Source organism: Nematostella vectensis, chromosome 12 (genome assembly GCF_932526225.1).
Source record: "Nematostella vectensis chromosome 12, jaNemVect1.1, whole genome shotgun sequence".
Lineage (NCBI taxonomy): Eukaryota > Metazoa > Cnidaria > Anthozoa > Actiniaria > Edwardsiidae > Nematostella > Nematostella vectensis.
The window spans coordinates 11516024-11535455 of record NC_064045.1 but is presented as its reverse complement, the minus strand read 5'-3'; the positions used below and the strand labels follow the sequence as shown (position 1 = coordinate 11535455).

The 19432-nt window shown below is 43.4% G+C and overlaps 1 protein-coding gene across 3 annotated transcripts; it reads left to right on the top strand.

Annotated features, from left to right (window-relative positions):
• The first annotated feature begins 49 nt into the window (after positions 1 to 49).
• Positions 50 to 18020, top strand: LOC5520667 (transmembrane channel-like protein 7). 3 transcript variants are annotated; one of them, XM_001640343.3, is made up of 18 exons: positions 50 to 345; positions 481 to 715; positions 2577 to 2731; positions 3895 to 4115; positions 4545 to 4693; positions 5157 to 5304; positions 6065 to 6229; positions 6954 to 7114; positions 7832 to 7934; positions 8334 to 8431; positions 8851 to 8955; positions 11233 to 11308; positions 11726 to 11856; positions 15758 to 15787; positions 16096 to 16230; positions 16545 to 16623; positions 16807 to 16938; positions 16973 to 18020. In XM_001640343.3, exons 1-18 carry the CDS (start codon positions 267 to 269, stop codon positions 16982 to 16984), a joined length of 2214 nt encoding a protein of 737 aa, XP_001640393.3. In that variant the 5' UTR covers positions 50 to 266; the 3' UTR covers positions 16985 to 18020. The 3 variants fall into 3 exon arrangements, 2 of the variants coding, with proteins under 2 accessions (XP_001640393.3, XP_048575582.1); XR_007305188.1 differs by having other exon boundaries at positions 52 to 345; positions 16807 to 17006; positions 17041 to 18020; XM_048719625.1 differs by having other exon boundaries at positions 53 to 345; positions 16807 to 18020.
• Positions 18021 to 19432: the final 1412 nt, after the last annotated feature.

Sequence of the window (19432 nt, the reverse complement as noted above, 5' to 3'; positions counted from 1 at the left end):
TTTTTTAAAGAAATTTGCATCCTAGAATGACGTCACTACAAAACATAATTTTCGGCCAATAGTGAAAAACATTATACTCCGTTATGATAACAAACCAATGAAAAGGCTTGTTTTATTTGGATGGCGAGTTGGTTTTCGGTTCACAAAAGAAAAGGTTTGGAAGCTGTAAAAGAAATATGGGACGGGGTCAAAGGAAATGATTTTATTTTTGGGGTTTTAAATATCACACAATAATTAGAGGGGTTGACGAATATGTCTCACAAGTGATGCACAGTAGAGTTGGTCCCAAACTAAGCCCAAAAATGTCGCTGGAAATGCAAAGCGTTGGAGAAGATCCATATAGCGGTAAGAAACATGAAGAACACACGTCCTAACTTGAGAATGTTTTGTTTGTTTTCAAAAGTTTATCGTTTTTTTGTCTTGTTTGTAAGACCATTGAGCCTCTCAACAACCGTCTTTAACTTGATTTCTCCGCTCTAGTTGATCCTTATGCCGTGAATCAAGACGATGGTGTTGAGCCAACACGACTTCCTAGTCGAGCGATTGGTACAAGACATGGATCCGTTAGAAGGAGATCAGGCCGAAGAACTGTCCGCAGAGGATCTAATGCACTAACCACCATGCAAGTCGTCGAAATGGATGACGGAGAAGACGAAGAAGACTTTCAGGAGGTGAAAGCCGTGGCCGCCCCTATGCAGCAGAAAAGAGAAATGAAGTAAGAAATTTTTGCGGATGATTGTAAAAGCATGGATAAGCCTTATAATGAATTCGTCTCCCCTGGGTAGTGTAGTAAATAAACTCCACTGTCGCTCAGTCATAATTTTAAATGCTATGATATATATTTAATGATGATGTCGAGAGTTGTTGAAAGACGAAGAAACTAGGAATTTATGGTACAAAATTGTTATGTCTCAGTACACTTTATGTGGAATCGATTATGAATAATTTAATTATTCTAGTTGGTCCTTACTGTGGCAGTATCATGGCTGCATATTTAGGAAGCTGTTTGATTTCGGGGTCTTTTTTTCGATGTCGGCCGACGAAAACCCCATCCGTGATTACGTTCTAAATCTACAACACCATTGAAAACTTGCTCAACCATAACAATCCAAATGAGGTGTCGAAAGCCGGCTTTTATAACCGCTCGAGGAGCTGTTTATTTTAGCATACTTCTCGCAAAAGTATACTCTTACTTATTGTTTATCTATTGCTTATTTAAATTGGAGAGACAATCCTGTTTGTTCCTTTTACGGTTTTTTAGATTTCATCGCAGAAATGATTGTAGTTTGGGACGTTAAATTAATTCTTGCTCTGTAATTCTAACTTCGAGGTCATATTTGGTCTAAAAAGCACTTCAAGAAATATTTCCACTGTCTATCTGTCATATTATCTGTCGACTGCAATACTGATGTCGACTTCCTGTTGTCCTCGTTTTACCCCCAGCTAAATGAATTCCTCATTCCTCTCATGGTTTAACCTTGGCTTGATGAAATAGCAGTGTGTTTCTATTGTTAAATTGGTTACTTGTGGGGTTGATAAGTTGTCATGTAAATGTGACATTTGAGGCAAGATGATTTAGTGTTATATGAGGATGAATCTGAATTGGAATGCGGATGCATTACCCCGTGTCATGGGCTAGGCAGGTCAAAATTAATCAACCAACTTGATATGACACGCTAAATTGATACCGCGAGATGCTATTATTATTTCACCAGTCCAATTCCCTACTGTATAATCCTTCTAGTTTCCATACTACAGTGTTGTTGCTTTACTTCTTAATTCACCCTTGTTATAATAGAATTGCATTTCTGTAGCTCACTATCGAGCTGACAGATGTGCTATCTCTGTCTGCCAGGGTACCATTATATCAAGTACCACCTTTATGGGAATAATGCTCAAATGTCAGGCTAAAGGCGATTTTTCCTGAGACAGCAACAGTGACAAATAAAACATTTTCCATGTTGCAGAGGGATAAAACGCGCTCACAATTTTTCTGCAACTTACAATGCGGCCTTATTTAAATTATAATTTACAGTGGTCATCCCTTTCTCCTGGGAGAAATTAAACACATTTATTGGCCAACTCCTGAAATGTTTTTGCAGGTTGCATTGCAAGTTGCAAAAACATGATACGCAGGGCAATTTTTCTTGCAGTGTTGCAAAAAGAAAAAAAAAACAGCTCTACTTTTCTACGTTTTTGCAGCTGGCAAAGCAACAAAAAATTGCATGCAAATTACAAAAAGGGGATTTAACATGCATTTCTTTTCTACATGACCTTATAACCTCCCCCTGCAGGTGCATACCCAGGATTGGCTAGGGGGGGGGGGGGGGGTGCGCAGTCATAGGTATCACATGGAAAAAGCATAGTATTTGAAGATTCTATAATAAAAAATGATCCACTTTTTGGTTGCCGAGGGGGGTGCGCAAGGTGGGGGTGCGGTGTGTGCGCACACCCCCTGTGTACGCACCTGACCTGTTATTGGATTAGTTTTGAATTAGTGGGTTTACTATATTTTTCCTTTAACTCCTTATCACATGGGCTATTTATAATTATTTTTTTGTCACTTATTTTTACAGGAAAAATCAAACTGCAGGACAGAAAATCAGAAGAATATCTTGCTGGAAAGCAACCAAGTTAAAGATTGCTATGGGCTGGCACCGTTTAACTGGGAGAATAGGAGATGCTCTAAGAGACCTTGAGTTGTGGAAAGGGAGCATGAAAGAAATTGAAGGTAATGATGCAAGTAATTGGGCAAATGGCAGTAGCGTATCTAGGTGGAGGGGGCGTATGGCACGGCTGTAGTGGATCTAGGGGGCTAATGGGGCTTAACCCCGCCGTCCCCTTGAGCTGCCAAAATAAATTGTTGTCAGAGTAGATGCTGTTTTTTTTTAACAAAGTCTGATTGGTGCGCATTTTATCAATAAGGGAGTGATCATTAATTACAGCGAGGGGGGTGGGGGAAAGATTTTTACTCAAGACACCTTAAAATTTCAGAGCCCACCCTTTCATTGTAAATATTTTTTTTGGTGCCTCCCAAATTTTCCTTCTCTTTCCCTTAGAGGACCTTTTTTTTTGGAGTGGTTAAAAATTTTCAGAGCCCCCCCTCAATATCTTCCCTCCCCCTCCTCGGTGTATTTAATGAACACTCCCTAAACCTGTCTTCTTAGGTGTGTATTATGTCTGTGGGAGTCAGAAAGCCAACCCCCCCCCCTCCCCCCCTTCAGTGAAAAGCTAGATCTGCCCCCGCATAGGATATCCAAAAAGACATAAATGGGTGAATTTATGGGTGAATATCCTAGTAAGTTTATACCCTTAAAGATACAATTATGTATTACTGATGTTTTCTTTGTAATGTAATATACGTAAACATGTGGGTTGCTTCCCCGGGGAAAAGGGAATCCAATAAAAAAAAAAAAAACGGGGTGATCATTTGCAAAATCAATTTTAACCCTAAGGGATGGCACTTTGGGCATGACAACAGAAATTCTTACCCCTAAGAGATAGCAAATTGGGTATGGTTGAAAGAAATTTTAACCCTAAGGGATAGTAGAATCGGAAAAAAATGCTAAACACCCCCTTAGGAATAGCAATTGGTCGAATTTTATACCCGAAGAGGTGGCAAAATCAAAAAAATCCTGCAACACCTCCTAAGGGATTGCAGTTGTTCAGATTTTTTAAAAAACCCTAAAAGATGGAGCGATCACCCTTGTCTACTTTTCTTGAGAGTCCCCTCCCAGGGTGCTTCTGTACCTAATGCATATTAAGTGATAAACCCTAGTCTTATTGATATAAGGGTTATATTAATATTCTTAAATGTTGGGGTTGGTACATAATGTACTCTTATGCAGGGAAGATAAATAACTCAGTTAGTTGATTTATCTGGTTGCTTTCCAGGTCGATTTGGAAATGGAGTCCTTTCTTACTTTGTTTTTCTCAAGTGGCTGATGTTTGTAAACCTCTTCATTTTCCTGTTGACGTTTGGGTTCACATCAGTGCCTGCTCTTGTCAGTGAGCCAGTTGCAGCACCCAACAACACCAACAGCTGTACCTATAGCACCGACACCTACACCGACAAGAGTCCACCAGACCTTGTCTTGGACTTCATCACCGGAGTGGTAAGTGCAAACAATAAGTAAAAAGTTCTTTATGGCTCTTCCTATTATATATTGTTTTGAGGCCATCATCCCTGAGTCTATAGCTGGGAGCCCCTAGGTTATGAATCGTCCCTCCTTCAACAAGTAGTCAAGCAAAGAAGAAAAAGAAGCAATGTTAATGGAATTTGAGTATTCAGCGAATGTGTACTATGCTTAGGCAATAAGTGGCAACCGTATTATGACTTCTGTCAATCAAAAGCCTCCCAACACTCTTTTTATTGGTGCCTTTTATTAGTTAATTTTATAACAGCAAGTGTATCGGGCCTACTTTTCTTCCAGAGAATCCTTGTTTGACATCAGGTAAACATTACCTACTTATAGTTCATTTCAAGGCCAACGATTTGCATATCATGATGACAGTGAGTTCTAAAGTCTAAATCATTTTTTCAGGGCTGGATCAATACTACACTATTGTTCTATAGCAGTTACCCTTCCGAGACTGTTAAATCGGTGCTAGGCCACACCTACAACCTGCCGCTGGCATACCTGCTTGTTGGTGGAGCCTATTTCTTTTTCAGTCTGCTTCTAATGGTTAACAAGTAAGTCTTAAAACTTTTGAGTTCTCAAAGTATAAGACATTTTGTGCCCAACTCTGTAATAACCAATCTCCTTGTTTGATTTTGAAGACACTTGCTTTTATAAAGCTGCATGCTGGACCTATTCATCTGCCTATTCATCTAGTGGCCAGCAGTCTAGACAAGCTACTTCCCACTATTTCACCATCCCACTCCTTCACCTCAAAAAATTCAAATTCTCTTGTTTTTGAAATGGTGCTGGTCAGATGGCATATGTATGCAGGAACCAATTCAGATAACATATTCAAGAAGAGCAAACTCAAGTGCACAATCAATGAATAAAAAATAGGTCACAGTGGCTATTCTATGAGAGGAGTTGTGGACGAGATGTGTGTGTGTGGGGGGGGGGGACACATGGGTTGTTGTGTAAGTCCCTTAATTAATCTTTGGCATAGGCCTGAGACAAACTGTTCTATCCATCTCCTAGTTTGACTAAGAGTTTCCAGGAAAGCTACATAGAAGGTGGAGGGACGTTTTACTCCTATTGCAACAAGGCGTTTGCGTCTTGGGATTACTGCATTGATGATGAAAACGCCGCTAGAGTCAAGAGTCAAAACATTGTACAAGACATTAAGGTAATCTGGCAGTATCACTAATAATGATGGATGGGGGAAATAAAGACCCTGTGTCCAACTTGACCCTGTTGTTCAGATTTTATTTTTAATATATCTTGTCATGTAAAGTATTGTTTTCCAAGTAATTTATTTTGCTACAGCAATTTGAACCAATTTTTTAATTGTAGAAAAGATAGTAGAGAGATTCAAGCAGCTCTGTTTTACACTGAACCTTACATCTCATCAGGGGTGGAACCAGCTTTTTGCTAAGAGGGAGTTTGACCTTATGGCAATATGGGGAGAAAAATTATTTACTCCCACAGACTCACCAATTACAGCAATTGCTTGAATAAGTGCCATAATATAGTTATGGGTGTGTAAGCCTGCGACCTGATTGTCAGTGGTTACCACCTAGAGTAGCTTGTTCACAGTCGGGCACCATGGTTGCTCGTGTGTAATAAAGATTGTGGTGAGACTTGAATCGTCTCTCTTCCTCTTTTACCTAATGGTGAAGCACAGTGCTAAACTCTGTATTGTATTTTTCTTTCACAAAACGCCTTCCCTGGGCAGCCCAAGAAGGGGGTGTAAACCTCCTTGACCCTCCACCTAGATCCACTACTGCTCATATATATTATTGGGTACCCAAGCCAGGTATCTACCATTGTCTGCTATGTGCAAAACAACTGCACATAAATAGACTCTCCTTTAACTCAATAAAAATATTTCTGTTCCAACTTTTTTAGTTCATACTCATCCATTGTTGATTGTTATTCACTTCTAGGCTGGACTGGCTGAAGAAGCCCGCCTTGAGAAAGTTCGCAACAGAACCAGAGGTCAGAAGTGCAGACTGTACACTATCCGTGCTGCATGTACCTTGCTGGTCATGGGGCTGCTGGGAGGGGCTGTGTATGCGATCTACCTTGCTGTTGAAGTCTCTACTGATCCTGTGAGTTTTTTAGGGTTTTTAAAATAGAAGGCAGAGTCTACAAGGTTGTTCCTACGTTGGTGGCAAATTTTTGGTTGCTGATAAATTTTGCCATCTGGAACAGTTTATCTTGTTGAATTATGGCTCTATGAACACTTTTGTTACACTTTGTGCCATAAAGTACTTAGCTAGCTTGATTGCTAAATAGTTGCTGGTTTACAGGTTAATTCAGGACTGCTACAGTTGTTAACAGGACTAAAATACAGTTAGTACCTAGTCAGTCACTCAAAATATATGCTGTATTCATATATACGCCCTGTATTCCCTGAAAAGGTTATCTAATGAAGATGGATAGGGTAATCACCCTGACCAACCTTTTCTGAGACTGTGATTAAAAATAAATAAATAAATAAATAAATATAGCATTTTATTGATTATACCAGGTTCTACGCACTTCACATTTGAAATCCTGTTACATATATATTAAGAATGGAACTGAGGGACATAAACTTGTAGTTAGCTCACATATGCTCAACAAGTCAAATTCAGGGCTGAGAAACAGAAATATACTACCCATGTCTTGACCGGGAATTGAACATGTTTCAACAGTTTGAGAGACCCCATATGCTGATGTGCTAACACACCGGGCTACCTGTGATTCCTTTTAATTACTTTTAGGCCTTGTGTTTATTCTCATTTTTTTATTTATTTTTGTTTTGTTTTTTGTTTGTTTGTTTGCTGGCAGAAAGTACAAGAAGGAAAGAGTGCCTTTATGGTCATTCTCATCAGGTCGGCATCCTCTCTCACCATCACTGGACTGAATTTGCTGCTGCCTCCCTTCTTTATCCTGGTGTCAAATTTTGAGGACTGGAGTCCAAGGTTCCAAGTTAACATCAGCCTCTGGAGGTACAACAAGTGTATAGGTGCAGTGACAGATTTGGTATGGGCGAGGGAACCTGATCTATGAAAAAACACTTGACAAATAGATAATATCTTGGTGTGGGGATGTGTTTGACAATTTTATAAGCCTAGCGTAAATTGTACAGTACCGGATCTATAGGGAGGGTTAAGGGGGTTTAACCCCCCCCCCCCCTTACTCTTTCGGGCTGCTAGAAAGCCATATGTAACAAAAAAAATACCCCCAGTAGTGGATCTAGGGGGAGGTTAATGGGGTATAAACCCACCTTTGGGCTGCCAGTAAGGCATATGAACCAAAAAACCCTCCCCCTTTGCCACTGAACCAAATCCCCCCCCCCCCCCCCTTAGCGAAAGGGGTAGGGATTGATATTTTGGCGTTAATGTCTAAATGACCTGATTTCCCATTTGTTTTTAAAATTCAAATCTAAGAGTCTGTGATACTATTTGAGGCATTCACAGGTAGGAGTGACTATACATTTGTTATGATTTATTGTCATAATGATTTTTCTTGTTTTTTGTTACATAATATCAATGATTTTGTTTAGTGCATTATATCCCATAAAGGTGCATTATTACACAACTAACAATGTTTCTTAGATATAAATAATGATTGCTTTCTTTAAAAGTTTATATTTATCTACTTCAATTGATTCCCCTTCACAATGATAAATCAACAGATTCTATAATGTAATTATGTTTTGACAGGACGGTCCTCCTACGTCTTGCATCCATTGCTGTACTGATAATAACACTATATGTTGATGTGGAAAAAAAATGTGATGATGGAGAGAAAAGCTGTTGCCAAAATGTAAGTGGCATCTGAGGAAAGAGGGCATGTCTGTGTGTGGGGAAGGCCAGTCAACTTGGCTGAAAGCCACACTAAACCTGAATGGAAGAAATGTTACAGAACTTTTATTGGGGATGCGATAAGCTTGTGCATCGTAACTTCACTCAGCGCCCAACAAGGCACAAAGAGTATTAAGTATAAATCTCATCAGGCCAGCAAGATTTCAGAAAGGACACAGAAACACCAACTCGATTTTAAGGCCTGTCCAAATAAAAAAAATGGAAAATACTTGTGAGCTAAGCTCTGTTAGGATAAACAAACCCCCTGGCTCAATTTCCTGTCTAAAGGCAACAAATTACAGTTGGAAGCTATTACAAAAGATAAATTGCATGTGTTTGAACTTTTTTTGTTGTTCTGCAGAGCTGGGAGAATCAGATTGCATCACAGATGTACATGCTGATTTGGATTGATTTCTTTGTTGTCATAGCAACTACCCTAGGGATGGAAACGATTTTGCGGTGAGTAGAACAAAGGTTTAAAAAAGCCAAAAGAAAGTCCAGAAGTTGATGTTGTGTTATGGTAAAAGCTCTGTATATGAAAGAACTTTTTGCATTATGTATATTTCAAAATGCTACATGATATCTTGATTTGGCTAAGCATATATATTTTTTTCCACTCCATGTGCCTTTGAACCCCACTTAATTACATAGGGCTTCCCCCCATCAAAAAACAATTGCTAAAATGGAGCTCATCATCGAAACTAAATTATGGTCTCAAGGGTGTCCTTACAGGCAGAATTTTATATTATATCATATATGTTATATATCATATAGGTGCAATTTATATTATATCATATATGTTATATATCATATAGGTGCAATTTATATTATATCATATATGTTATATATCATATAGGTGCAATTTTTTTTCCTCCCAGGTTATTGTTCAAGCATACACGGCTATTCCGTAAACTGAATGTTATGCCAGAATTCCAGATCCCCAAGAATGTTCTGGACCTGGTCTATGGCCAGTGCCTTCTCTGGTGAGTACTCTTAGTACCTGTCTGCTATGGCAGGCCCATGCCCTAGGGGAGGGGGTAGGGTTGGGGGATAGGCCCATGCCCTAGGGGAGGGGGTAGGGTTGGGGGACAGGCCCATGCCCTGAGGGAGGGGGTAGGGTTGGGGGACAGGCCCATGCCCTAGGGGAGGGGGTAGGGTTGAGGGATAGGCCCATGCCCTAGGGGAGGGGGTAGGGTTGGGGGACAGGCCCATGCCCTAGGGGAGGGGGTAGGGTTGGGGGACAGGCCCATGCCCTAGGGGAGGGGGTAGGGTTGAGGGATAGGCCCATGCCCTAGGGGAGGGGGTAGGGTTAGGGGACAGGCCCATGCCCTAGGGGAGGGGGTAGGGTTGGGGGATAGGCCCATGCTGTGAGGGAGGGGGGAGGGTTGGGGGACAGGCTCATGCCGTGAGGGAGGGGGTAGGGTTGGGGGACAGGCCCATGCCCTAGGGGAGGGGGTAGGGTTGGGGGACAGGCCCATGCCCTAGGGGAGGGGGTAGGGTTGAGGGATAGGCCCATGCCCTAGGGGAGGGGGGTAGGGTTAGGGGACAGGCCCATGCCCTAGGGGAGGGGGTAGGGTTGGGGGATAGGCCCATGCTGTGAGGGAGGGGGGAGGGTTGGGGGACAGGCTCATGCCGTGAGGGAGGGGGGAGGGTTGGGGGACAGGCCCATGCCCTAGGGGAGGGGGTAGGGTTGGGGGATAGGCCCATGCCCTAGGGGAGGGGGTAGGGTTGGGGGATAGGCCCATGCTGTGAGGGAGGGGGTAGGTTGGGGGACAGGCCCATGCCCTAGGGGAGGGGGTAGGGTTGGGGGATAGGCCCATGCTGTGAGGGAGGGGGGAGGGTTGGGGGACAGGCTCATGCCGTGAGGGAGGGGGTAGGGTTGGGGGACAGGCCCATGCCCTAGGGGAGGGGGTAGGGTTGGGGGATAGGCCCATGCCCTAGGGGAGGGGGGAGGGTTGGGGGACAGGCCCATGCCCTAGGGGAAGGGGTAGGGTTGGGGGACGGGCCCATGCCCTAAGGGAAGGGGTAGGGTTGGGGGACGGGCCCATGCCCTAGGGGAGGGGGGGGGGGGGTTGGGGGATAGGCCCATGCCCTAGGGGAGGGGGTAGGGTTGGGGGATAGGCCCATGCTGTGAGGGAGGGGGTAGGGTTGGGGGATAGGCCCATGCCCTAGGGGAGGGGGTAGGGTTGAGGGATAGGCCCATGCCCTAGGGAAGGGGGTAGGATTGGGGGACAGGCCCATGCCCTAGGGGAGGAGGTAGGGTTGGGGGACAGGCCCATGCCCTATGGGAGGGGGTAGGGTTGGGGTACAGGCCCATGCCCTAGGGGAGGGGGTAGGGTTGGGGGACAGGCCCATACCCTAGGGGAGGGGGGTAGGGTTGGGGGACAGGCCCATGCCCTAGGGGAGGGGGTAGGGTTGGGGGACAGGCCCATGCCCTAGGGGAGGGGGTAGGGTTGGGGGATAGGTCCATGCCCTAGGGGAGGGGGTAGGGTTGGGGGATAGGCCCATGCCCTAGGGGAGGGGGTAGGGTTGGGGGATAGGCCCATGCCCTAGGGGAGGGGGTAGGGTTGGGGGATAGGCCCATGCCCTAGGGGAGGGGGTAGGGTTGGGGGATAGGCTCATGCCCTAGGGGAGGGGGTAGGGTTGGGGGATAGGTCCATGCCCTAGGGGAGGGGGTAGGGTTGGGGGATAGGTCCATGCCCTAGGGGAGGGGGTAGGGTTGGGGGATAGGCCCATGCCCTAGGGGAGGGGGTAGGGTTGGGGGATAGGCCCATGCCCTAGGGGAAGGGGTAGGGTTGGGGGACAGGCCCATGCCCTAGGGGAGGGGGTAGGGTTGGGGGATAGGCCCATGCCCTAGGGGAGGGGGTAGGGTTGGGGGACAGGCCCATGCCATAGGGGAGGGGGGGGGGGGGGTTGGGGGACAGGCTCATGCCCTAGGGGAGGGGGTAGGGTTGGGGGATAGGCCCATGCCCTAGGGGAGGGGGGAGGGTTGGGGGACAGGCCCATGCCCTGAGGGAGGGGGTAGGGTTGGGGGACAGGCCCATGCCCTAGGGGAGGGGGTAGGGTTGGGGGACAGGCCCATGCCCTAGGGGAAGGGGACTTTGAAAAAGACCTCCCACTCAACAAGAAGGTCCACAAATGAAAAAGAAAAAGAAAAACTATGTGGGCTAGGACGAGAACTGGCAAACGAACCTCCTGCTTAAGATCCCAACTACGAGCCTGTCAGGGCAGTCATTAACTTCTATTTCTCTGTCTCTCAGGATTGGTACTTTCTTCAGCCCTGCTATTCCTGCCATGGGCGTTGTCAAGCTCTTCATTGTCTTTTACGTGAAGAAGGTACACAAGCTACCCTATACAATCGTTCATGTAAATGCTCTCTATGAAAAAAGGAATTTACTAGCTGAGGAAGTTATTTTTGATTGTTTGTTTTGCTAATGATCTTAATCTTTGAAACACCGTCAATAAGCAAAAAAATCTTCCATTAGGTTTATGGGCATTCCTTATGTGATTAGATAAGCTTAACTACATAATATTTTGAAATATAAAATGTGACCTTTATGAAGTTTTGGCAATGCTGTTACCACCAGTGACATCCAGAGGAATTTTTTTTTAATAATAGGGCAAACAGCATGGCCACATTTGTTTGTCATATTTTTATGTGTTGGAGAAAAAAAAAGAAGGAACTTAATACCTAGTCTTTACTAAAGTATTATTTTCTCTCCTTAGTCTAAACAATTTTATATCTGTTTCCAGTTAAGCCTGATGTACAACAACAAGCCATCAGACCAGCCGTACCAGGGAGCTCGCTCCAACTACTTGTTCACAGTGCTTCTACTCATCACGTTCTTCACGTGCCTCATTGCAGTAGGGTGGGGAATTACCAGGTGGGTCACCCTGTACACATTGGGAGTAGGGTGGGGAATTACCAGGTGATACACGCTGTACTCATCACTCTACTGGGAGTAGGGTGGAGAATAACCAGGCGAGTCACGCTGTACTCATCACTCTACTGGGAATAGGGTAGGGGAATTACCATGTGAGTCATGCTGTACTCATCATCCTACTGGGAGTAGGGTGGGGAATTGTAACCAGGTGAGTCACGCTCTACTCATCACTCTACTGGGAGGAGGGTGGGGTATAACCAGGTGATTCACGCTGTACACATCACTCTACTGGGAGTAGGGTGGGGGAATTACCAGGTGAGTCACGCTGTCATCATCACTCTACTGGGAGTAGGGTGGGGAGTTACCAGGTGAGTCACGCTGTACTCATCACTCTACTGGGAGTAGGATGGGGAATTGTAACCAGGTGAGTCACGCTGTACTCATCACTCTACTGGGAGTAGGGTGGGGAATTACCAGGTGAGTCACGCTGTACTCATCACTCTACTGGGAGTAGGGTGGGGAATTACCAGGTGGGTCATGCTGTACGCTTCACTCTACTGGGAGTAGGGTGGGGAATTACCAGGTGAGTCACGCTGTACACATCACTCTACTGGGAGTAGGGTGGGGGAATTACCAGGTGAGTCACGCTGTACTCATCACTCTACTGGGAGTAGGGTGGGGAATTACCAGGTGAGTCACTCTGTACGCATCACTCTACTGGGAGTAGGGTGGGGAATTACCAGGTGAGTCACGCTGTACGCTTCACTCTACTGGGAGAAGGGTGGGGAATTACCAGGTGAGTCACTCTGTACTCATCACTCTACTGGGAGTAGGGTGGGGAATTACCAGGTGAGTCACTCTGTACAAATCACTCTACTGGCAGTGCTTTCCCCAAGTCATGCTACTCTAGTGCATTTCAGGTTTTACCCTTTAGTCTCTCCCCCCCCCCCCCCCCCTCTCCTTTCGCCCTTTAGGTTATTGCAGTGTGCTTGGAGAGTGTGGACTTCTGGTTAATCGTCCTGAATGTGGAGAACCTCTAGAACCGAGGTGACCTGTACAGGACCCGAAATGATCCCCAAAAGTACCCCAACTGATCCTCGGACCCCTCGGATCCTTTGTCCATTACCCCAAGGAATTAAGGTAATGGACAAAGGGAAAGCAGAAGAAATACTTGCAATTTTGAAGCATAATACCTTTATTAACAGCTACTCGATTTCTAAACAACGTGCCTTAAAAATATTAAATTCAATCAATCAATCAATGGTTTATTCCAGGCTGAATTACAGGGCCGCCAGCTGGACACAAATAATAATTAATACATTTGAAATTTAAATGACACAAAGTCGTTCATGCGGTTTGTCCTCGCCACAGTCGGGCGAATTGACTGGTGACCGGAGCGTAGGACACGACCTTGGGACATGACCTCTGGGGTTTAAATAATCCCCACAAGTAAACCGTCTTCCCTACATGACTTAACAAATCTGCGGCATGCGGAATCCCTTCGAACATGCAAGGGTTCCATATTTGCGGCATTAAGCGTCGCCCCATGACAGGTTCTCCAATAGGGTTCTGGATTCCGGATCCTAGTGCGTGGATTCCGGATTCCATGTGGGTTTTTTCTCGTGGATTCCGGATCCCAGCAGCATGGATTCCGGATTCCATATCTCATTTTTTCATGGATTCCGGATTCCATATCTGATTTTTTCATGGATTCCGGATTCCATATCTCATTTTTTCATGGATTCCGGATCCCATATCTCATTTTTTCATGGATTCCGGATTCCGGATTACCTGTCATAGGGCGATAAGCGCCTCGTCATACTGTAGGCTAGGATAAATAACTCGCAAGACCCGTAGGCCATACAACACAATACTTCTATTTATTACATTGCTCGGCGTTAAACCCATAAACAGAGTCCAAAACAAATACACAACTTTAAATTGCTACTGAAAGCATAAACATATCACAGCTTTGCTCAGATCAACCAAACTTTTGACCTTCCATCAGACTCTTAACATTTTGCGGTTCCGAAACATGACTCTGACACCGGTAAACATCACCCCTAAAAATTAATATTCATTTGACAACCAAACATGTATTTCACCACGAAATCCTTGTTCACACGAGCGAATATTTACCGACACATTCAAGGCAGCCGGTTTGGCCGAGAAGATGGAATGACAAAAGCACACTGAGTAATACACTCGAACAACCCTTCTACTACCGATGCAAAATATTAAGAGGATGTGGCTTTTGTTGAAAGCAATATTATGTCAGTTTTGAATTTCCTCATGTCGTGCGTACACCCCGGCATGATCTCATGATCTGATAGGTCTTTCATTCACCGAAAACAAACATGCCAAAAAATCACTTTAAAACATTTCTATGAAAAGCAGCATGTCCTATCTGTGAAGACTTTCTGATTTGTCCCCAATTTCTGACTCAACCACTGTATTTCCCCCGCATTCGTATATTAAAATCTTTTAAGATTTCAAGATTAAAATACAATAGTTTTAGTTAATGTAAATTTTCCTTTTAATAACACAAACAAAGCTAAATGTTTCATATGTTTTTAAAACTGAAAGCCAATCCTTACACATTCCTTTAGTTGTCCATTACTGTAATTCCTTGTGGTTCATTTCGGGGACTCTTGGGGATCGTTTCGGGTCCCGGGATCAGTTGGGGAACTTTTGGGGATCGTTTCGGTTCCTGGGATCATTTCGGGTCCTGTACAGACCTTAAAACCTGGGTCCTCTTGTTAGGGAAGCAAAGTTCGTAAAACTAAGCCAAGGCACTGCCCTTTTTATGGAATTATTCACGATTTGGAAATATTAACCCATTGACTCCTGGCTTTTTTGGAGCTGAATTTACAAAAAACAGACTGAAAACAGATACCTTCCCCCCTATTCTGAGTTTTATACAGCCCGTCAAAGTCAAACACAGCTGCACCTAGTCAGCGGTATCCAAGCTTTCCAACAGTGTTTTGCGGTCCCCACTTTTAATCCCTCGTCGTTGTGCTGAAGCCAGCACAAGTTGGTGGTTGCTTGTATTTTTCATCAAAAATACAGCTATGAGCATATTAGGAGAGTGTCTCAGGACATCATGAAGTCTTTTGGGGCATAATTGAGTGCTTTGCTTATGGATATTTGCAAGCAAAGGTGGATTCATGATGATTTTTTCTTGTTTGGCTTTGCCCGGATGAGAAAATAATTTTCTAATGAATCATCACAGCTCTCCTAAATGCTGTCTTTTCTGAAACCAAATTGATTGCAAAATTGTTTACACTGCTATTCTGGGTCTGTATGACCTGGAATTGATTTGTTTGGCTTCGGGGTGAAAAGACTATCTGACTTTGGGGAGAGGAGTGTTGACTGCCCCCCCCCCCCCCCCCCCATCCCTTCCCCCCTCGTGAGTTTTCCCCTGGATCTCCCAGAATGCTTTGCAATACGTAAAGATATTTTCGTGGTTGTACAATCCTTCAAGGAATGGACATTGTGTTTTGAGGCCAAGGAAATGTACCTGGAGGATCAGAATAAAGGTATCTATTTGTGTCTTGAGCTGTGTTTGCTGATCTATCTCCCTTGTGTGGCATTTTGAGCGTTTTATTGAGAGGGGTGATTCTGCTTTTCTCTCCTTGTTCGATTTGAGATTTGTCAAAGAACCTGTGCTATTATTTGGCTTAAGAGTAGATGCACCTTGGTTGGATGCATATCTGCAAGACCATTTATCCCTTAGACTGATGCCTGAGTATCTTCATCTTGTTGTGTTTAGTTTGAATTTATGAATTTTTTGGGTTGTGGGTACTTCCCAAAGCCGGTACAGGCCGGTTGAGGGGTCAATGTGTTTAAAACAAATCAGCAAATGATATGCCCGCATCTAAAACACTCCCTCTTTCTTTAGGGTTCGACCGTCATGTTATGGGCCTTTTCGGTGAGTATTCGTCATATGAGCAGCCATGACTTGATTGATTTTCTGCAACTCGGTAAAACTGAGTCCTTGATTGGGCTTTACGAATGAAAACATAGAGTCTCTGGATGAAAAAAAGCGAAGTACTATTGCAATGCAACGTTTTGTTTGAGCTCAACTTGGAAATACCCCGCTACATAATCTTCGTTTCATTGTATTAGTGCCGCGTTCTCTAGAAACTTAAGTATGAAGTTAAGCTTGATGTTCAATTGTGGCAGGGTATTTTGAAGTTGCCCCTTTAACTTTTGATGCGTCTTTTCCACTTGTTCTAGAAATCAATATTGCCAGGACACTGAGATAATAGCGGAGCTAAGTGGAGTGATCAAAACATGGCCCACCGCCATTCAAGAAATCCTCAACTACATCAGCACCGCTTCCTTTATCTTTCCTGTTCTGTTAGTGTTCTTGTGAGTAGTCAATCTTTGAACGGCTTTGTATTTTATTTTGCTGTTAGCCTTTAGATTATTTTAACATTATGCCTACCGTATTTTCCATAGCACCTCCCTTTAATGCGCTCCATGTTGTTAGAAAAAAAGTAACGAAAACTGGCAATACCGCACATCACAACATTTTATCATTGAAAGCTTTCTTTTATGGTTCTGGGAAAAAAATACTTGCAGGTTGTTAAAACAAATACTTTTGATTTAGAGATAAGACGGATTTGAAATAAGCGCTCCGCCTCATTCGAGTGCGCTATTGCTAATGCTGCTGTTCTTGTCAGTTTGATGATCTACTACTTCCGGTCGATGTTGAGAGTTCATCTTCAGATGATTGAGATGCTGAAGGATCAACTTGTTTTGGTCAGTATTCTTTACGAAACTCTAGAAACACCTCATGAAGCACCACTATCATTAATCTTGAATATTTTCTTAGAACAATTTCGTTATGTTACATCGATAGTATGCAACCAGGAAACTCTGAATCCGTGTTGTTTTCGAATTGAACAGTGAGTTGTAACTTCTTCACTTCGCGATGCTTTTTAGGAGGGACGTGACAAGCGCTACTTGATGGAGAAACTCTTGAGTGATCAGCAGAAGCGGAGGCAGGACGACGATGGCGACCACCTGCAGTCAGAGCCAACACAGCAAACTATAGTACACACTTCAGCAGGCAACATGGACTTCTGATGTGCAGAGTGAAGCGTGCAACATGGACTTCTGATGTGCAGAGTGAAGCGTGCAACATGGACTTCTGATGTGCAGAGTGAAGCGTGCAACACGAACCTACCTCCAGTGTGTTTCATTCATATACTGCATACACCATGGACATATGCCTTGTTGCTTGCAACATTCAATATGTTATCTTATGCCTGTACCATAGGCATGTCTAATGTTGTATGAAATATTTATATTTGATCCTATTATATGCTGCATGTGAATGTGACGTGTTGAGTGCAACATCCAGTATTTAATCTTATGTATGCACCATCGGCATATGTTGCGGGCAACATTGTCACACAACATGTAGTTCCTTACTTAGTTGTCATTGTGCTATTGTCTGGACGGTTTTAACTTATAGCTACGAATCTACTGTGCAACAATTGTTCAATTATATTTTGTTTTAAGGGACCATCAGCTAACTCTATGTAGATAACTGCTAAATACATCGCTGGTACGCCCATACTAGCTTTTAACTTATCCCAATTGATGAGGTATTACTAATGAACTTAGCCATTTGTGATTTACTAAGCCATTTCGTATATGCGTATTTATAGTTCTAAGGTAAAGTTTAGCTATTTATTTGTAGGCCTCATCATAAGACAGACTTTCAAAAATTCACAAATACAATAATAAGTTATATGCTACATAATAGCTTTACAAGCTATTAAGCTTTAATAGCTTAACATAACTCTTAATCTTTACATATGTTCCACTGAGGCTAAGTTCAATATTCAATGCAAATGCTTGCAAATGAAGATGAAATAATCGACTTGATTCATTTGCATGCATTTGCATTAAATATTGAACTTAGCCTCAGTGGAACATATGTAAAGATTTAGAGTTATGTTAAGTTTCCAATTTCAACAGCCTTAACGGAGCAGTATCATCAATTTACTATGTTTTTATAACAGAGATGTATTTTTATAGAGAAGATCGGGATATACTCGTGCATCGTACCGATACTTAAATATGCCTTTGTAGCTTGTGGGTGTTTTAAATAAATAAGCGTCGGCAGTGTTGTCTGTCTTGAGAATGTTGCGTTGTATTTTCACGGAGTCTAGTGCGCAAATTGAATTCCGCGTAGAGGCCCGTACCCAGGAAGGGTGCACCCCCCCCCCCCCCCCCCCCCCACACACACACACAACGGCAGAAAATCCATTTCCGGTCCGCAATAGACGTGCTATTTGTAGAAAAAACTTTAAAAAAAACCTTTAAAAGAAAAAGTCGACAATAACGCAGATTTATGTTTTTTAGAACGATATTTCGGCAGGCCAATACCTGCCTTCTTCAGGTTATAAATGAGTTACAATGGCATGTTACAGCTAGTATATGTACAAAGTTCATTGATGATTAACTAACAAAAGGTAAAAATAGTAATTGAGTAAGGAGTGACTTATGGAAGATGGTAGATAGGGTGGTGTGGATTACTAAGTAGCTAAACAGTTTCTTTTAAAGGTTTTATTAATTAATCAACTGTCGACGCAGACCACAAGGTCCGACGCACACCACCAGATAGAGGCTGTCCGGTGGTTTCTTCCTACGTTTTTGTAAAAACTTTAAAGCATAGGCGAATTAGATAAACAAAAAAACGCATTCTAGATCACTCTGGTATATCATAAATCAATGTCAAACTTTGTAGCAAAATCCTAAAAGAAATTCCCGTATGGCATTAAAAATCCCTGTTTTTTTTCATTCGGGGATCGTAAGATTTTAGTCGGAAAACTCAACCCCTCCATCCCCCCTCCCCTCCCCCCCGGAAAATAAGGTCTACTTTTTCGTATGTCGCACCCCCCCTCCCAAGAAAAGTCCTGGGTACGGGCCTGCGCATATACCGCGCCCAGTGTGCGAGGTTTATAAATATGCGCACTGTTTATCACACCTGTTTTAGACGTCTAATTGCACTTTTATCCAAAAGTGTCTGTATTAGGCTCGCTTTCCGTCTGATCCGTACAGTGCGAACTGCTTATCACATTTAATTTGTGTCTAAACTATCTATTTCAAGGTCTGTAATGTACGCGTTTTTTAGTCTGATACGTAAGTGCATATTACAGTCAGTACTGTCTACTTGATACCTGCAGCGTTTGTAACCCACTCTCTGGCTCTTGGGGGCCCTGTGTAAGTATTATACCACAGAAAGCCCATAATATTATGCGCTCATACAAAGCAATCAATGGCGAGTGCTTCCAGGTCTTTGCCAGATTTTCTATATTATCGTTTGTTAGAAGATGAAAAAGAAGAATAGGAAGAAAAAGAAAATTAAGTCTGTCGACTCTGCACAATTTAACGCTTCCTATACAGTGCGCCAGCAAAACGCAAGACTAGTTCCAGTACCGCGCGGTTAAACCAGCCTTTTTGTTTTGAAATGGCGGCTTTTTACCGGCGAACTGTCACATTTTGGCGAATTCTAAGAAAACTAGACCAAACCTAAGGCTATAATTTTCTTTATGAC

Bases quoted from the DNA above. Each gene is read 5' to 3' on its own strand.
- LOC5520667 (XM_001640343.3), top strand. From the start codon at position 267: ATGCACAGTAGAGTTGGTCCCAAACTAAGCCCAAAAATGTCGCTGGAA. The intron at 2,732-3,894 runs GTAATGATGCAA...GTTGCTTTCCAG, and splicing joins GAGCATGAAAGAAATTGAAG to GTCGATTTGGAAATGGAGTC. The intron at 8,956-11,232 runs GTGAGTACTCTT...TCTGTCTCTCAG, and splicing joins TATGGCCAGTGCCTTCTCTG to GATTGGTACTTTCTTCAGCC.